This window comes from Bubalus kerabau, chromosome 23 (assembly GCF_029407905.1).
Source record: "Bubalus kerabau isolate K-KA32 ecotype Philippines breed swamp buffalo chromosome 23, PCC_UOA_SB_1v2, whole genome shotgun sequence".
Classification (NCBI taxonomy): Eukaryota; Metazoa; Chordata; class Mammalia; order Artiodactyla; family Bovidae; genus Bubalus; species Bubalus kerabau.
In genome coordinates this window covers 8,730,762-8,743,076 of record NC_073646.1, presented here as the reverse complement: position 1 = coordinate 8,743,076, position 12,315 = coordinate 8,730,762, and the positions used below count along the sequence as shown (strand labels likewise).

The following is a 12,315-nucleotide window of genomic DNA, read 5'->3' as shown; positions in this document are numbered from 1 at the left end:
GACAAAGTAGCAGTGGTCTTCAATACCCTTTGTTCCTGGTCTTCTCAAAGGCCCAGGGGCAGGAGAGTGAAAAGATGGTGTCTGTGGGGCGGGGGGCCGTGGTGATAGTTATTTTGAACCATTTAATGGCAGAATATGTGCGTGTGAAATTGTTCAGAAATCTGCAGAAAGTGAGAGGAGTGCTGGGTTAAGCACGTTTCTTTACTGAGTACTTGTGAGCCGTTAGCCTCCTAACATGTTTCTCCGAAAGCCCTTTTTGTTGTTGTTGATGATTCCCCAAGCCTCTGATACGCTAGCACCCCTTTTTCCCGAGTCTCCTTTGGCAGCGTAATGTAGGGAGGGCACACGGTGTGGGGAACCGCAGGGTAGGAGCCTCAGTCCACACAGAGACGCCTTCGTGGCGGGGAGGCTCTTACACGGCAGTTGAGTGGCTGACAGCAGAGGTGGGAGAAATGTCCAGTCGAGGTAGAGGGATTGTAGATGCAGGCGGTTGGTGCCCGCGGAGGAATAGTTGTTTTTGTTTTTTTCATGGGGCGGGGGTGATTAACTGGGATGTGCAGAGATTTGTATTAGAACGAATAATTGAGGTTTGATACAGTTTCTGCCAGAGTGCCCTTTGGGGGAACCTCAGGCCCACCTTTTGGGGGACCAGGTTTTCTGCCAGGATATGTGAGGGCAACAGGCGGCACAAAAGCTCGCCAACAGACGCTAGCGTGGGTCAGTCAATGTCCCGTGGTGCTCAGGCAGGTCAGAGTCTATTTGGATGAGGCAATAATCCGACAGGATAGGAGGTAGTCTTTATAATCCCAAGTGTACCACTTTTACCCAAAAGGGTTTCACTTTGAAGCCATTGCAGATAGAGAAAGCTGCATAAATAGTCCATGGGGTCCTGGGTACCTTCCACCCGTTTTCTCTCCTACCTCCTCAGAGGACGGTCACGAGGCCAGCCCTGTCCGCCAGAGAGACTGGGGCTTCCTGTCTGCCGCTCTGCTGTACCCCTGCCTGTCTGGACCTGCTGGTACTTAGTACAGGTTCTCAGCTGCTCCGTTAGCGGGAAGAGCTTGGGGGGCAGCTGCGCTCTGGTCTCGGCCACCAATGCCATGGGTACGAAGGGCTTGAAGACGGGGTGGTGACATTTTTATTCACATGAAATCTCACATCAAACCTCCTGATTAGCATATTTTGGAAGATAATCCTGTGCCTTGGGCGTGAAGCAGCATCTCACATCTGGTGTGTGATTCAGCAAGTGTGAACTGTGTGGGGGAGGGGAGGGGAGGAGGCGGGCTAGGGCGGCACCAGGAGCCCTGGGGGGCTGGCCTGCTTCTGCACCCACGCCAGGTTCGTGTGGTCCTGTTTGACTGAAGTGTGGGGAGGAAGAGCAAAAAGGCATTTTTTTGTATAAAACTCATCCTACAAAAACCTGAATGGTAACGGAAAGTCACGCAGGTGGGGGCTTGTGACGTCATGTCTTTGGGTCCCGGAACGTGTCCTGTCATCACCAGATAGTGGCTGGTTTAATCGGGCTCTGGGTGTGGTCCCCTAAACTCTTAAGATGGCTTTGGTCACTGTGTTTAGTGTCCACAGCTCTTGGGTCCTGAGACCCCCTGTGATACCTTGGATGAGACAAGCCACTTAACCTCAGCAAGCCTTGGTGTCCCCACCTGTAATGTGGGAGCTGAGTCGCACCTGCCTTGCCTGGCTGCGGGGTTTGGACTCTGCTCAAATACGATATGTGTGGCTGTGGAGGAGTGGCCCACTTCTCTCCCCGGCGTTCTGGACCGCATTCTCTGCAACAAGCGTTTTGCCTTTTCCGTGGACTCTTATGTCGGGAACGGATGAGGATGACCCCTGCAGAGGCCTGAATGCATCGCATGCCATGCAGCTGCTCTTGCTTTGAGGGCCTCTGCAAAGAGCCGGGTTATGGGTAGTAAAACATGTGGGGACAGAGCCTTTAAATGGAGAGAAAAGCGCTGTTAGCACATCCTGTGGGGTTTTCTTTCTTTGGTAAAGAATATTACCCTCTCATGAGGATTGATGGACATGTTTTCTTAAGAACAAACTCAGCCACAGTGGGGGCAGTTTCTGTGTGCGAAGAAGTGAAGTGTGAAGGGCCTGGGCGTGTTCTCGGCACCCTTTCCCTAGGCCTGAGAACCCCACTTGTGCCTGGACTTGGGGGTGACAAAGTAGCCCCTGCTGCTCAGCCAGAAAAGGCCCTCCTGTTACTCTGTAGGTCACGTGTGGCCCTCGGCCCCTGCGCCTGTGCACTACCCCTCCTGCCACGAGACAGGCTTATAAAGAGCAGGGACCTGCTTGGAAAGTTGTGTAGCAATTTGTCCTCCCCGCTGCAGTTTTCGTATGTGCTGGCCGGTAACAGGTTTTTTTTTGGGGGGGGGGTGTTGGACAGCTGCAGAAGGCTAATGGGTTATCGGCGCTTAGTATCACTGCCTGGGGTCACTTGAAATGAGTAGTCACCAGCAGAAAAGGCTAGAATTCAAAATGTGACTTTTTAGTTTAATTCTTACCAATGCTTTGCTTTTTATTGGAAGAAACCTTGATTCCTTAAGTTGGCCTTTGGTCTTGCTGAGTAAATTTAACTGTTCATTCTGTTCAGGTCCAAAGGAATACCAGTTTCTTCATTTTTCACCCCCTGCAATGTTTCCCCTTAGAGAATCTAGTGTGCTATTTCACCAAAATGTTGAACTGGTGAAGCTAATGTTTATTTTAGCTAACTTCTTAGGAATGGTCTTATCTCTAAGCAGTGCTGCACTTCCCAGGGATGGCTGTCCCCACTCCTCAGAAGGCCCTGTTTGCCTGCAAATCCATGTCTCTTCTCTACACTCAGCCCAGGTCTCAAGCCCTTTTCTTTCCCTCCCGAAGCCCTGTCCTTGAACAGATGTGACAGAAGTTTATTCCTTTCCTCCAGTCTCTCCACTCGCTGCAGATTACTTGGGAATTAAGACAGAGTAGAGTAGACATTCTTAATCACACTGAGCCGGTCTGGTGGGAAGGCAGATGTGTGTTGCTGGCCCTCTCAGTCTGGGGTTTTATTCACACAACCTGTATGTCATCTCACAGTTTAGACTGATACTGAATTGGAGATGATGCTCTCCTTGCCCCAGAGGGGTAGGCTTCAGCAGTTGAATTGCCATCGTAGAGAATGTTTATCCCAGGTTTGTCCTGCTTTCAGTGTTGTCCGGCGGTCCCTGGGCCCTGTGATTGACAAAGCGTTCTCTTGCAGACACGAGTTGGCGCTCCGAGGCAACCTTTCAGTTCACTGTCGAGCGCTTCAGCAGACTGAGTGAGTCGGTCCTTAGCCCTCCGTGTTTTGTGCGAAATCTGCCGTGGAAGATTATGGTGATGCCACGCTTTTATCCAGACAGACCACACCAAAAAAGCGTAGGATTCTTTCTCCAGTGCAATGCTGAATCTGATTCCACGTAAGACAGTTTAAATGATGCAATTACAAATCCACAATTAGTTATAAGCCAGATTGGCCTCTTTGAATTTTGGATTTCTCTGTGAATTTCCTTGCTGCCTCTACATAGCAATTTGATTTTCAATTAGATTCAATACATTTCCCTCTTTAAAAACTCACTGGTAGGTATTATCTCCAAACTAGAAAAGGTGTATATTTTTCCTGCAAATAAAACACTAAACTTTGTGTATGTGAGAATCTACCTGCCCGTGGAACATGGAATTAGGGCCTCTCTGGACTACCGTAATTCTTATCCTACCAATAACTGCCAGAGGGGAAGACGATAGTTAAGGAAAACTCGCCAGGCAGACCTCCGCACTGTATGTTAACTGACTCTGTGGGTTATTTGGAAACTTAAAGACCAAGCTCTTGCTGCCCAGTGCTTCTCAGCAGCGCAGTTGAGCGATTGAGGGGATCCCAGCTCACTTTGTCTCCTTGCCTCATTCTCCATTGACCATCCCAGGAGAAGGCCGCCTCCCTGGCCCACGTCTGCCTGCCGCCCCCAGATCGTGGCTCTTGGCACCTCAATGCAGATGCTCCCGAACTGGCTCCAGCAGTCTGCCGCGGCCCTGGGGGGACCCAGCTCCTTTCATTTTTCCTCTTTACCTGAGTGTTTCAGAAGCCAGTTTTAAGGAGCTAGTCAGGGCCTCGGCTGTGTTTTTACTTCTGTGTTCAGTTCACATTACAATCTGACCTGATCGGACAAGCCTTTGGGCTGGGTTTGTTTAGTCCAGCAGACAGCCTGAGCCTGAGCAGCAGCTGGTTCAGGCGCAGCCCACACGGGGGCCCGAGCGGACAGCAGTTGCTGCCCCTGTGCTCTCGGGTCTGCGGCATGTCAGAGGTCGTTTGAAGCCATCCTGTGAGCTCTGAGTTGGGCCTCAAGCATTTAACGTGCAGTCTGCCCCGGATGTCTGCACCTGCAGTCGCTCCCCAGTGGCGGGGTCCTTCTCGGAGCCCCCTGCACAGCCCGACCCGGGAGCCTCGCAGCCCCGGGGGAGGGGCAGGAGTGACACTGTAGAACCTGGGGCTTTAGGTCTGTCCATCTGACAACCAACAGGTTCATCATTCTTCAGTGCTTTTCAAGCAGCCCCAGCGTATGTGATACTAGAACTGCTATCTGACCAAAAAGCTATCGTCTCTTGTCAAATCTCAGGACGCTATTTGAAGTTCAAACGCTTGTGTTTTATAGATATCAAGAAAAAACTTGAAACCTTTTAGAAATCAAAAAGACATAAAACGTAGACTGAAATCCCTCCAGACTACACAGGGGCACCCCGGGACCCTCTTCACTTCTTTCTTCATTAAAGATCGACATGTGTGCCCTTTATTCCATCTAAAACAAAAATAGAAGGAAATGATACGGGCGATTTTGTGTGCTCTTAAAAACGGGGTCGGTGTGGGTCCGCCTGTGGACTGAGGCTCAGGTCGCCCTCCTCGCACAGGTCTTGGTCCTGTCACGCGCAGGCGGTGCTGAAGATCATCAACTACAGAGATGACGAGAAGTCGTTCAGCCGGCGCATCAGTCACTTGTTCTTCCATAAAGAGAACGACTGGGGATTTTCCAATTTCATGGCCTGGAGCGTAAGTAGCAGTTACTCAGACTGAATCATCCGAGCCCCGATCCTCGCTCCCCGATCCTTGATTCTTCAGCTCCTCTGTCCATTCGTTTCGGAATCAGAAACATTTGCTCTGCGAGTTGGATAGGTAACTGAAAACGGGTTTCCTCCCGATTCCTTGCTGAGGTTTTCAGCAGCCAGTGTTCCGATCAGACATTGTAAGGTAAAGTAGTCTAGCGCTTTTTGGATAGGCTAGATTTCCTTTAAGAAAAATAATACTGAGGCTGGCACGGTGCAGGGAGATTCCAGTAACCAGTGAATTCTCACGTCAGTGCTTTGGGGCTGCTTTTGCAGGAGCAGAAGCCAGTAGGACGTAGGAACACCCTGCTCAGCTCTCTAGAGTGTTCTCGGTGGCCTCCTGGGACCCTGCCTGCTAAGTGGACATGGAGGCCTTGGGTCTGAGAGGTGGTCTCCCCCGACTCCTCCAGGAGGCATCCAGACTTTGGCTGATTTCATTCAGAGGACAACATTGTTGAAAACAGGCCAGAGCACTGCAGAACTAGAAAGCACAACTTCAGTGTTTTGAAAAAGCAGTATTTTAATCTGTTAAGTACCAGGCACCAGGGTGATTGTTTGAAATGAAGCGAGCATTCATGTGTTCTCATGCAAGTTGGATATTCTTTTTTTTTTATAGGAAGTGACTGATCCTGAGAAAGGATTTATTGATGATGACAAAGTCACTTTTGAAGTCTTTGTGCAGGCGGACGCCCCCCATGGAGTTGCGTAAGTTTTCCTTTGATTGGGTGCTGTAGTGAAAGGAGTGAGCAGAGGTGCCTGTGTCAGGAGAGACGCACCCTTTCTGTGCTTGCCCTGTGGCACACAGACGTGTGTGCCAGCTTCACGTCGGTGCCTTTGTGTGGCACATTTATCGAGCAGTTTGTATGAGCCTGGGCTTCCCTAGTGCCTCAGATGGTAAAGAATCCACCTGTAATGCAGGAGATCCGGGTTCCATCCCTGGGTCAGGAAGCTCCCCTGGAGGAGGGCATGGCAACCCACTCCAGTATTCTTCTCTGGAGAATCCCACGGACAGAAGAATCTGGTGGCCTACGGTCCATGGGGTAACAGAGTCGGACACGACTGAGCAAGTAACAGTTCCGTGAGCCAGACACGCTGCTGGGCTCTGGGGGCTGTAACTGTGGTGAACGAGGCAGCTACGGTTTTACAGCCTCAAAGAACCTGGGGACCCGTCGGGCAGAGGAGTTAATAACAGTAACTACGGCAGCATATGCACTTGCTATTTTGTTGGCAGGTTGCGCAGCGCTATGACGCGTGTGATGGTGGGGAGAGGGTGGGCAGCTGGAAGGATGCGCTCCTTTCCCAGGTCTGGGAGGGCTGTGTGCAAGAGCAAGGTTTTGGCCTTGAAGAATATGTAGCTTTGGGTCCTTGATGGGTAAGAAGGGAGAGGAATGGGCAGGGTGTCAGGGGAGTCTGCAGGGGCCACTGGAGGCTCAGCTGGTGCGCTGGGATCAGGTTGGAGCTGAACAGGTGTCCGAGGCCAAGCACTAAAGCAGCACAGTGCGGTCTAGGAACGAGGCAGGCTCAGGTGCCCTGCCTGCTCACGTGTGTTTCTCTTCCCACGTGGCCCTCCTCTGGCAAGAGTGTGTAGACTGACCTGGGTGGCTTGGTGGCACTGGGAATTTTAAAAAACAAATGAGATCTGCTGGTTTTCATATTAATTGGGCTACTTTCAGAGAAATCAGACTCTCCTTTTTGAAACACACACTTGAATTGTACACTTGAATCATGTTCAGATATCCGGGGTCAAGGGTGGGCAACAAGGTGGTATTTCTAGTTTTTTGTGGGGTTTTTTTGCCCTTGTTTTAAAAACGTGTTCCCCTATACTTACGATATGTCTTTTAACTGACAAAAATAGCAGATTGGGTTTTTCAGACTTAGCAGTCAAAACTGTCTTAAGAAAACCTAATACCTGCAGTGTCCGAGTCTTTGCTGATGCTGACCTCACAGGAAACGTCTAGCATTGGCCACGTGTTCGCATTGTGCAGAGGGAGGGCTCCTCTGCTTCCTGTTACTACAGGGGGTTGTGGGGGTGCTGCAGACGGTTCACTGTCCTAAGCAGCCAGAGATACAACGGACTCGAGAAAAGGCCCTAGGAGTTGAGGTCTGATCCTGTCGCCATACGTGTCCTTGCTCGCGTATGTGATACTACAGAAAAGAGGGTTTCAGCGGTTTCTGCCTTGTACGACCAACGTGTGTGTGATGCGTGTGCGAGGGAACCAGTCTGATTGCTGTATAGCTTGTATGTGGAAGCAGTGCCCTGGGTACATGACAGCCATGCAGCTGCTCCAGTCAGACCGAGTTCCCCCTAGTCCCCACACTTGAGTGAACCACACGGGTGATGTTGGAGGGAGCCGGGTGAGCAGGACTCCTGGCTTTGCGACGAATTAACTCCCTTGGAGGTGGGTGCTCAGATGTCACCTCGTGTCAGGAAGGGGGCGGAGGTGGTTGCACAGAGCAGCCGGCCCCAGCCATGTGGCAGAAGCGTGGGGGCGCAGCCTTGCCTGAACCTCAAACTGATTTTGTAGGTGGGACTCAAAGAAGCACACGGGCTACGTCGGCTTAAAGAATCAGGGAGCGACTTGCTACATGAACAGCCTACTGCAGACTTTATTTTTCACAAACCAGCTACGCAAGGTAAATGGATGGTGTTTCTCTCGCTCAACCTTCCCCAGCCTGCCTTCTCTCTGCAGGATTCTGGGGCAAGAACAGCCCGGCCCCAGGCTTGTCTCCAGGGAGGGCCCTGCCTCATGCTTACACGTAGCCTCATTCCTCGATGTTCAGACACTTGTGAAGCCAAGTGGTGTGATGAAAAGCTTAGTACAGCCAGCAAACCTAACTTTATTAGGCTAGAAATAATCAAGCTTTTTTTTTTAATATGAAAGTCAGTAGTAGCAAGATATGAAAAGTTTTATATGGAGGGTGATGAGTTGAAAGACTACTGGCCAGTAATCTGATTTTTCAGTTTTTATAGATAAAATGTAAAATCTAACAGGATAGTTACTTGTACTTTAGGAAGGTCATGAGAATAGCACAGACACATTGGCGGGTCTGCTGGCACTCCTATTTGCATCGCACTAGTCTTCCAGGAAGCAGTAATTACCTTGATAGGATTAGATCAGAGGCTGAGTGTGGATAATTTCAGTAGCGTTGAAGGTTTCATCAATTCTTTTTGCTCATATGTCAAGTTATGTTAAAAAAATGTTGCTCTAAGAAGTATGAAATAGAAGTGATTCTTGTTGGATGGTACGCTATGAGTAATGCTTAAAATTGTTTTTGCACTTTCTTGTAACTTCTAGATTATCTCTAAAGACGTCCATAATTGTTGGAAGAATATTCTGGCTCTTTGGGGGGATAGTGAGAAGCCCTGCCCATCTACCTTAGTCGTTGTGGTAGAAATGATACTTTCACATAAGATTCCATTTTTACTTCTGAATTGCTTCTTTTAGGCTGTGTACATGATGCCAACAGAGGGCGACGATTCATCCAAAAGTGTCCCTTTAGCATTACAAAGAGTGTTCTACGAGTTACAGCACAGCGATAAGCCCGTAGGAACAAAGAAGCTGACCAAGTCATTCGGGTGCGTGTGGGGAGACCTTTCCAGCTAGTGGACGCAGAGGGGTTGAGAGCATAGCACAGGCGCGCAGTGGTGTCAGGCATTTTACCAGTGTTCTTGGTTTGACCTCTTTGTAAATGGGGGCTCTTAGAATTTTGCTTGAGAACTAATGCACCACTTAGGTTTGCCTGTCAGGAAAAGGATAGGTAATGGTCTTCAAGCTTTCTGTGCGTGTACTTGCAAACTTGACCTCCTCGTGCAGTAAGACGTTCAGAACAAGAGAAAGTTGGGAGTGTTTTGGTGTCCGGATACAATTCAACTTGGCTTTGAATTATAACCCCCCAAATAATCCTCTAAATTAGTTTAAGAATGATGACTGGTGGTATGGTGTAGTTTGTTAACTTAATCTTGTGTGAAATTTAGAAGTTTCAATGTATATTCATTTTATCTTTCTAAGGTGGGAAACGTTAGATAGCTTCATGCAACACGATGTTCAAGAGCTCTGTCGAGTGGTGAGTTTCCTGCCATAATTTTTTTCCTCTTACATTTCATATTTCGAAGCACTGTCAGAAGTTGTTACCAAACAGAACCTCAGACCTACTTTAGTCACTGTTACTCCAGTTATGCCCATCTTTGTTCAGGACCAGGACTAAGCTAGAAAGAAAAGATGGCGCGTATCTCATTTAAAGGTCAGAAAGACTGAAAATGATTTGGTAGGAAAGTGTGAGGGGAAACCGTATAGGTAGTGGACTGTTAATTTGTTAAATTGGCGTAATCTACCAGTTAGTAACCCAAGAAATGAGTCCTGGTTGAGGCAGACCTTTGTGTGGGTGATTCTCCCCCAAGCCGCCTCTAGTCACTAGCAGGCACCCACTTTCCAGTCGTGATGCAAGACACACACACACACACACACACACACACGTGAAATGGCAATTCAAGGTGATTGGCTGGGCAAGGTGTGTTTTCTTTTTTGCAGCACTAGCTGGATTGAATCCAGTTCATTAAATATCCATGGACAAACCAGTCAATCCTGTTGACAGGCTCAACCTCATTAATCTCTTGGTGTGGACCAATACGAGTTAAGTTTAGTGCTCAATTTACATGCTTTTCCACAGAGGTAAAAATGAATATAAAAAAATGCTTCTAAAGGCACTACAAATTACTAATTCATTCCAAAGGCTGTATAGAGGGTTAATCTCAACTGTTGCATGTAGTTATTTTTGTAAATATCCAACCAAGAAAGAAGATTTTGTATGTTTTTGATAATTGCATGCTAAAGGTCATAATATTTATAGTCTAGAATTTCTTTGACCATTGAAATTTCCTAGTCACGTTTCAAATTACTGCATAATGCTTAAGCGTAACATTTTCTGAAAGCCAAAACTTTCTCTTCCAGTTGCTTGATAATGTGGAAAACAAGATGAAAGGCACATGTGTAGAAGGCACCATACCTAAATTATTCAGAGGCAAGATGGTGGTATGTGATTACCAGTTTTAAAGAATGATTTGTGTAAAAATTTTTCAGTGTCCGTATTTTGACGCTTAATGCTTAAGCCACCTTATTTTCCTTATTTGTAGTCTTATATCCAGTGTAAAGAAGTAGACTACCGATCTGATAGAAGAGAAGATTATTATGATATCCAGCTAAGTATAAAAGGAAAGAAAAACAGTAAGTTCTGTGTACATATAGCACAACCTTTTCATAATTCATTGTAATGCTTCATTGATGCGAGTGGTTTTTATTGAAATACACTATAGAGAATGGCCCAAGTGACGAATGTATCTCATGAACACAGACAGGTAACCCCACTCAGGCCAAGAAACTAAAACGTTTGCTAATTAAGGAAGACGTTGGCCCTTTCCTCCACTGCCTGCCTCTCCTCCCGGGGACACTGGGCTTCTAACATCCTTTGCTGGGTTAGTTTACAAGGATGGAGCACGTAGGACATAGTCTTGTAACTGGCAGTTTGCTTTATCTCAGCGTTGCCTCCACGCACTTGTGGCAGCAGTTACCTGATCATTTTCATTGCTGTGTAGTATTCCGCTTTGGGGATGTAACACAAGACTTTGAAAGCCATTCTTTTCGAGCTTAACAGAAGCAGCCATTTATCCCTGCCACCCCTTAGCAAGGTGCGAACACTTGTTCCACATCCAATTAGTCATCAGGATGGTAGAAGATGGTGCTGTCTTGGGTTAATTTGCATTTGCCTAGAAGTCAGGGAGAGTTCACCTTTTCAAAAGCTCATTGGTGATTTGGATATCTCCTGGAACGTGCGGAACGTCGTTCACGGTAACTTGATGTCCGTGTCTGCTAATCCTGTGATTTCTGGATCTATCTCCGTCGACTCGTTTTTCATCACGGGCTGTGAGTTCCAGCCCTGTTGCCTGTCCAGTCGTCTTTCATTACATGCCAGCTGTCGTGATTTTTATCTTGTTGGTGTTGGCTGTTCTTCACCTCTGTTCTGGGGCACATTTCAGTTATATGGAGATAGTTGATGCTTTCAAGGCCTATTTAAGTGTGGTCTCTTGCCGCAACTGTGGGGTTCAGTTGTCCCCACAACCGAGGCAGTATCTGGCAGGTTTTCTGCCCGAGGTCCCGTCCCTGTGGGGCTTTCTCACTGTGGCTGCAGAGAGCAGGGCTGTTCCAGGCTGGGGTGAGCTGTGGGGACTGTCCCTCCCTGGTCAGTGCTCAGCAAGGCTCTCGGAGAAGCCTCAGCACATTGCCTGGGCTCTCCTGGGCCCTCCATCCTGCAGAGGCCAGCTGCCTGGGGCCTCTATAATCCCCACACTCTGAGATTCTGGGGTTTCCCTCCCCAGCGCTGCCACCTGGAAGGTCCAGAAAGTGACCCGGGGCCTTGGAGGCTCACGGGGTCCTGTGCTGCCTTCACTCAGGGTGTGAAAGTGGTGGCTGCCCTTGTAATCAAGTCCAGCGCGGGGGGCGCTGCTTGCTCCGCATCACGACCACCGTGCTGCTGCTTCCTCATGGCCTCTGGATGCTGGGCTGGGTTTTGGGGCTCTTCCTGCATCTGGGGCTCACTTTTTTTGCTCTTGCCATCTAGCCATATGTTTAACAGAATTTCATAATTGTGAAATCCAGTGTTTCACTCTGCTTTTTGTGCCTAAGAATGCCTTCCCTGAAGTCATCAGACAATTCTTTTATCTTTTCTGTTGATCTCCAACCCACCCAGAGCAGTTCCTTTCTACTTGGGGCCAGTGTGGCCCCGAGGTGTTCTGCCTGCCCCCTGTCAGCAGTGAGCCCTGCGTATCTGTGTAGGCCTGTTTCTAGACTCTTGTGCTGGTCCATTGGCTACCATCCTTGGATGAATTCTGGGTTCTTCCTTTTCAGCTTCCTGGTGGTATAACTGATGCAATCATAAAAGGGTTAACAAGTATTCATCATGATTTGATGTGCATGGATATTGTGAGAGAATTACTCCCCTGTCTAGTCCGTGAACCCATCCATTATTTCACTACCATTTCTGTTTTAAATTTAGGGGGTGAGAACACTTAGGTTCTAGTGTTCAGAGTTACACGTGGCCGCATTCTCGGCTGTTTCTAATGTTGCTGATGTTGTTATTAATAAAACATCCACTCCGTGTTATCATAAGACAAGATAATGTTGTAAGATATTACGAAAAACCCAAACAAACTTT

At 48.2% G+C, this 12,315-nt stretch overlaps 1 protein-coding gene across 8 annotated transcripts in view; it reads left to right on the top strand.

The window, feature by feature from the left end:
- The window catches only part of USP7 (ubiquitin specific peptidase 7), an 81,532-nt gene that overhangs the window by 55,188 nt on the left and 14,029 nt on the right, over window positions 1-12,315 (top strand). For 6 of the 8 annotated variants that reach the window (XM_055562487.1, XM_055562489.1, XM_055562490.1 and 3 more), the window contains 8 exons: window positions 3,239-3,437; window positions 4,918-5,056; window positions 5,726-5,814; window positions 7,635-7,743; window positions 8,556-8,686; window positions 9,120-9,174; window positions 10,059-10,139; window positions 10,241-10,331. In XM_055562487.1, the coding sequence (XP_055418462.1) occupies window positions 3,239-3,437; window positions 4,918-5,056; window positions 5,726-5,814; window positions 7,635-7,743; window positions 8,556-8,686; window positions 9,120-9,174; window positions 10,059-10,139; window positions 10,241-10,331 (894 nt within the window). The remainder of the gene's footprint in view (window positions 1-3,238; window positions 3,438-4,917; window positions 5,057-5,725; window positions 5,815-7,634; window positions 7,744-8,555; window positions 8,687-9,119; window positions 9,175-10,058; window positions 10,140-10,240; window positions 10,332-12,315) is intronic. The other 2 variants (XM_055562493.1, XM_055562494.1) reach the window with 1 other exon arrangement.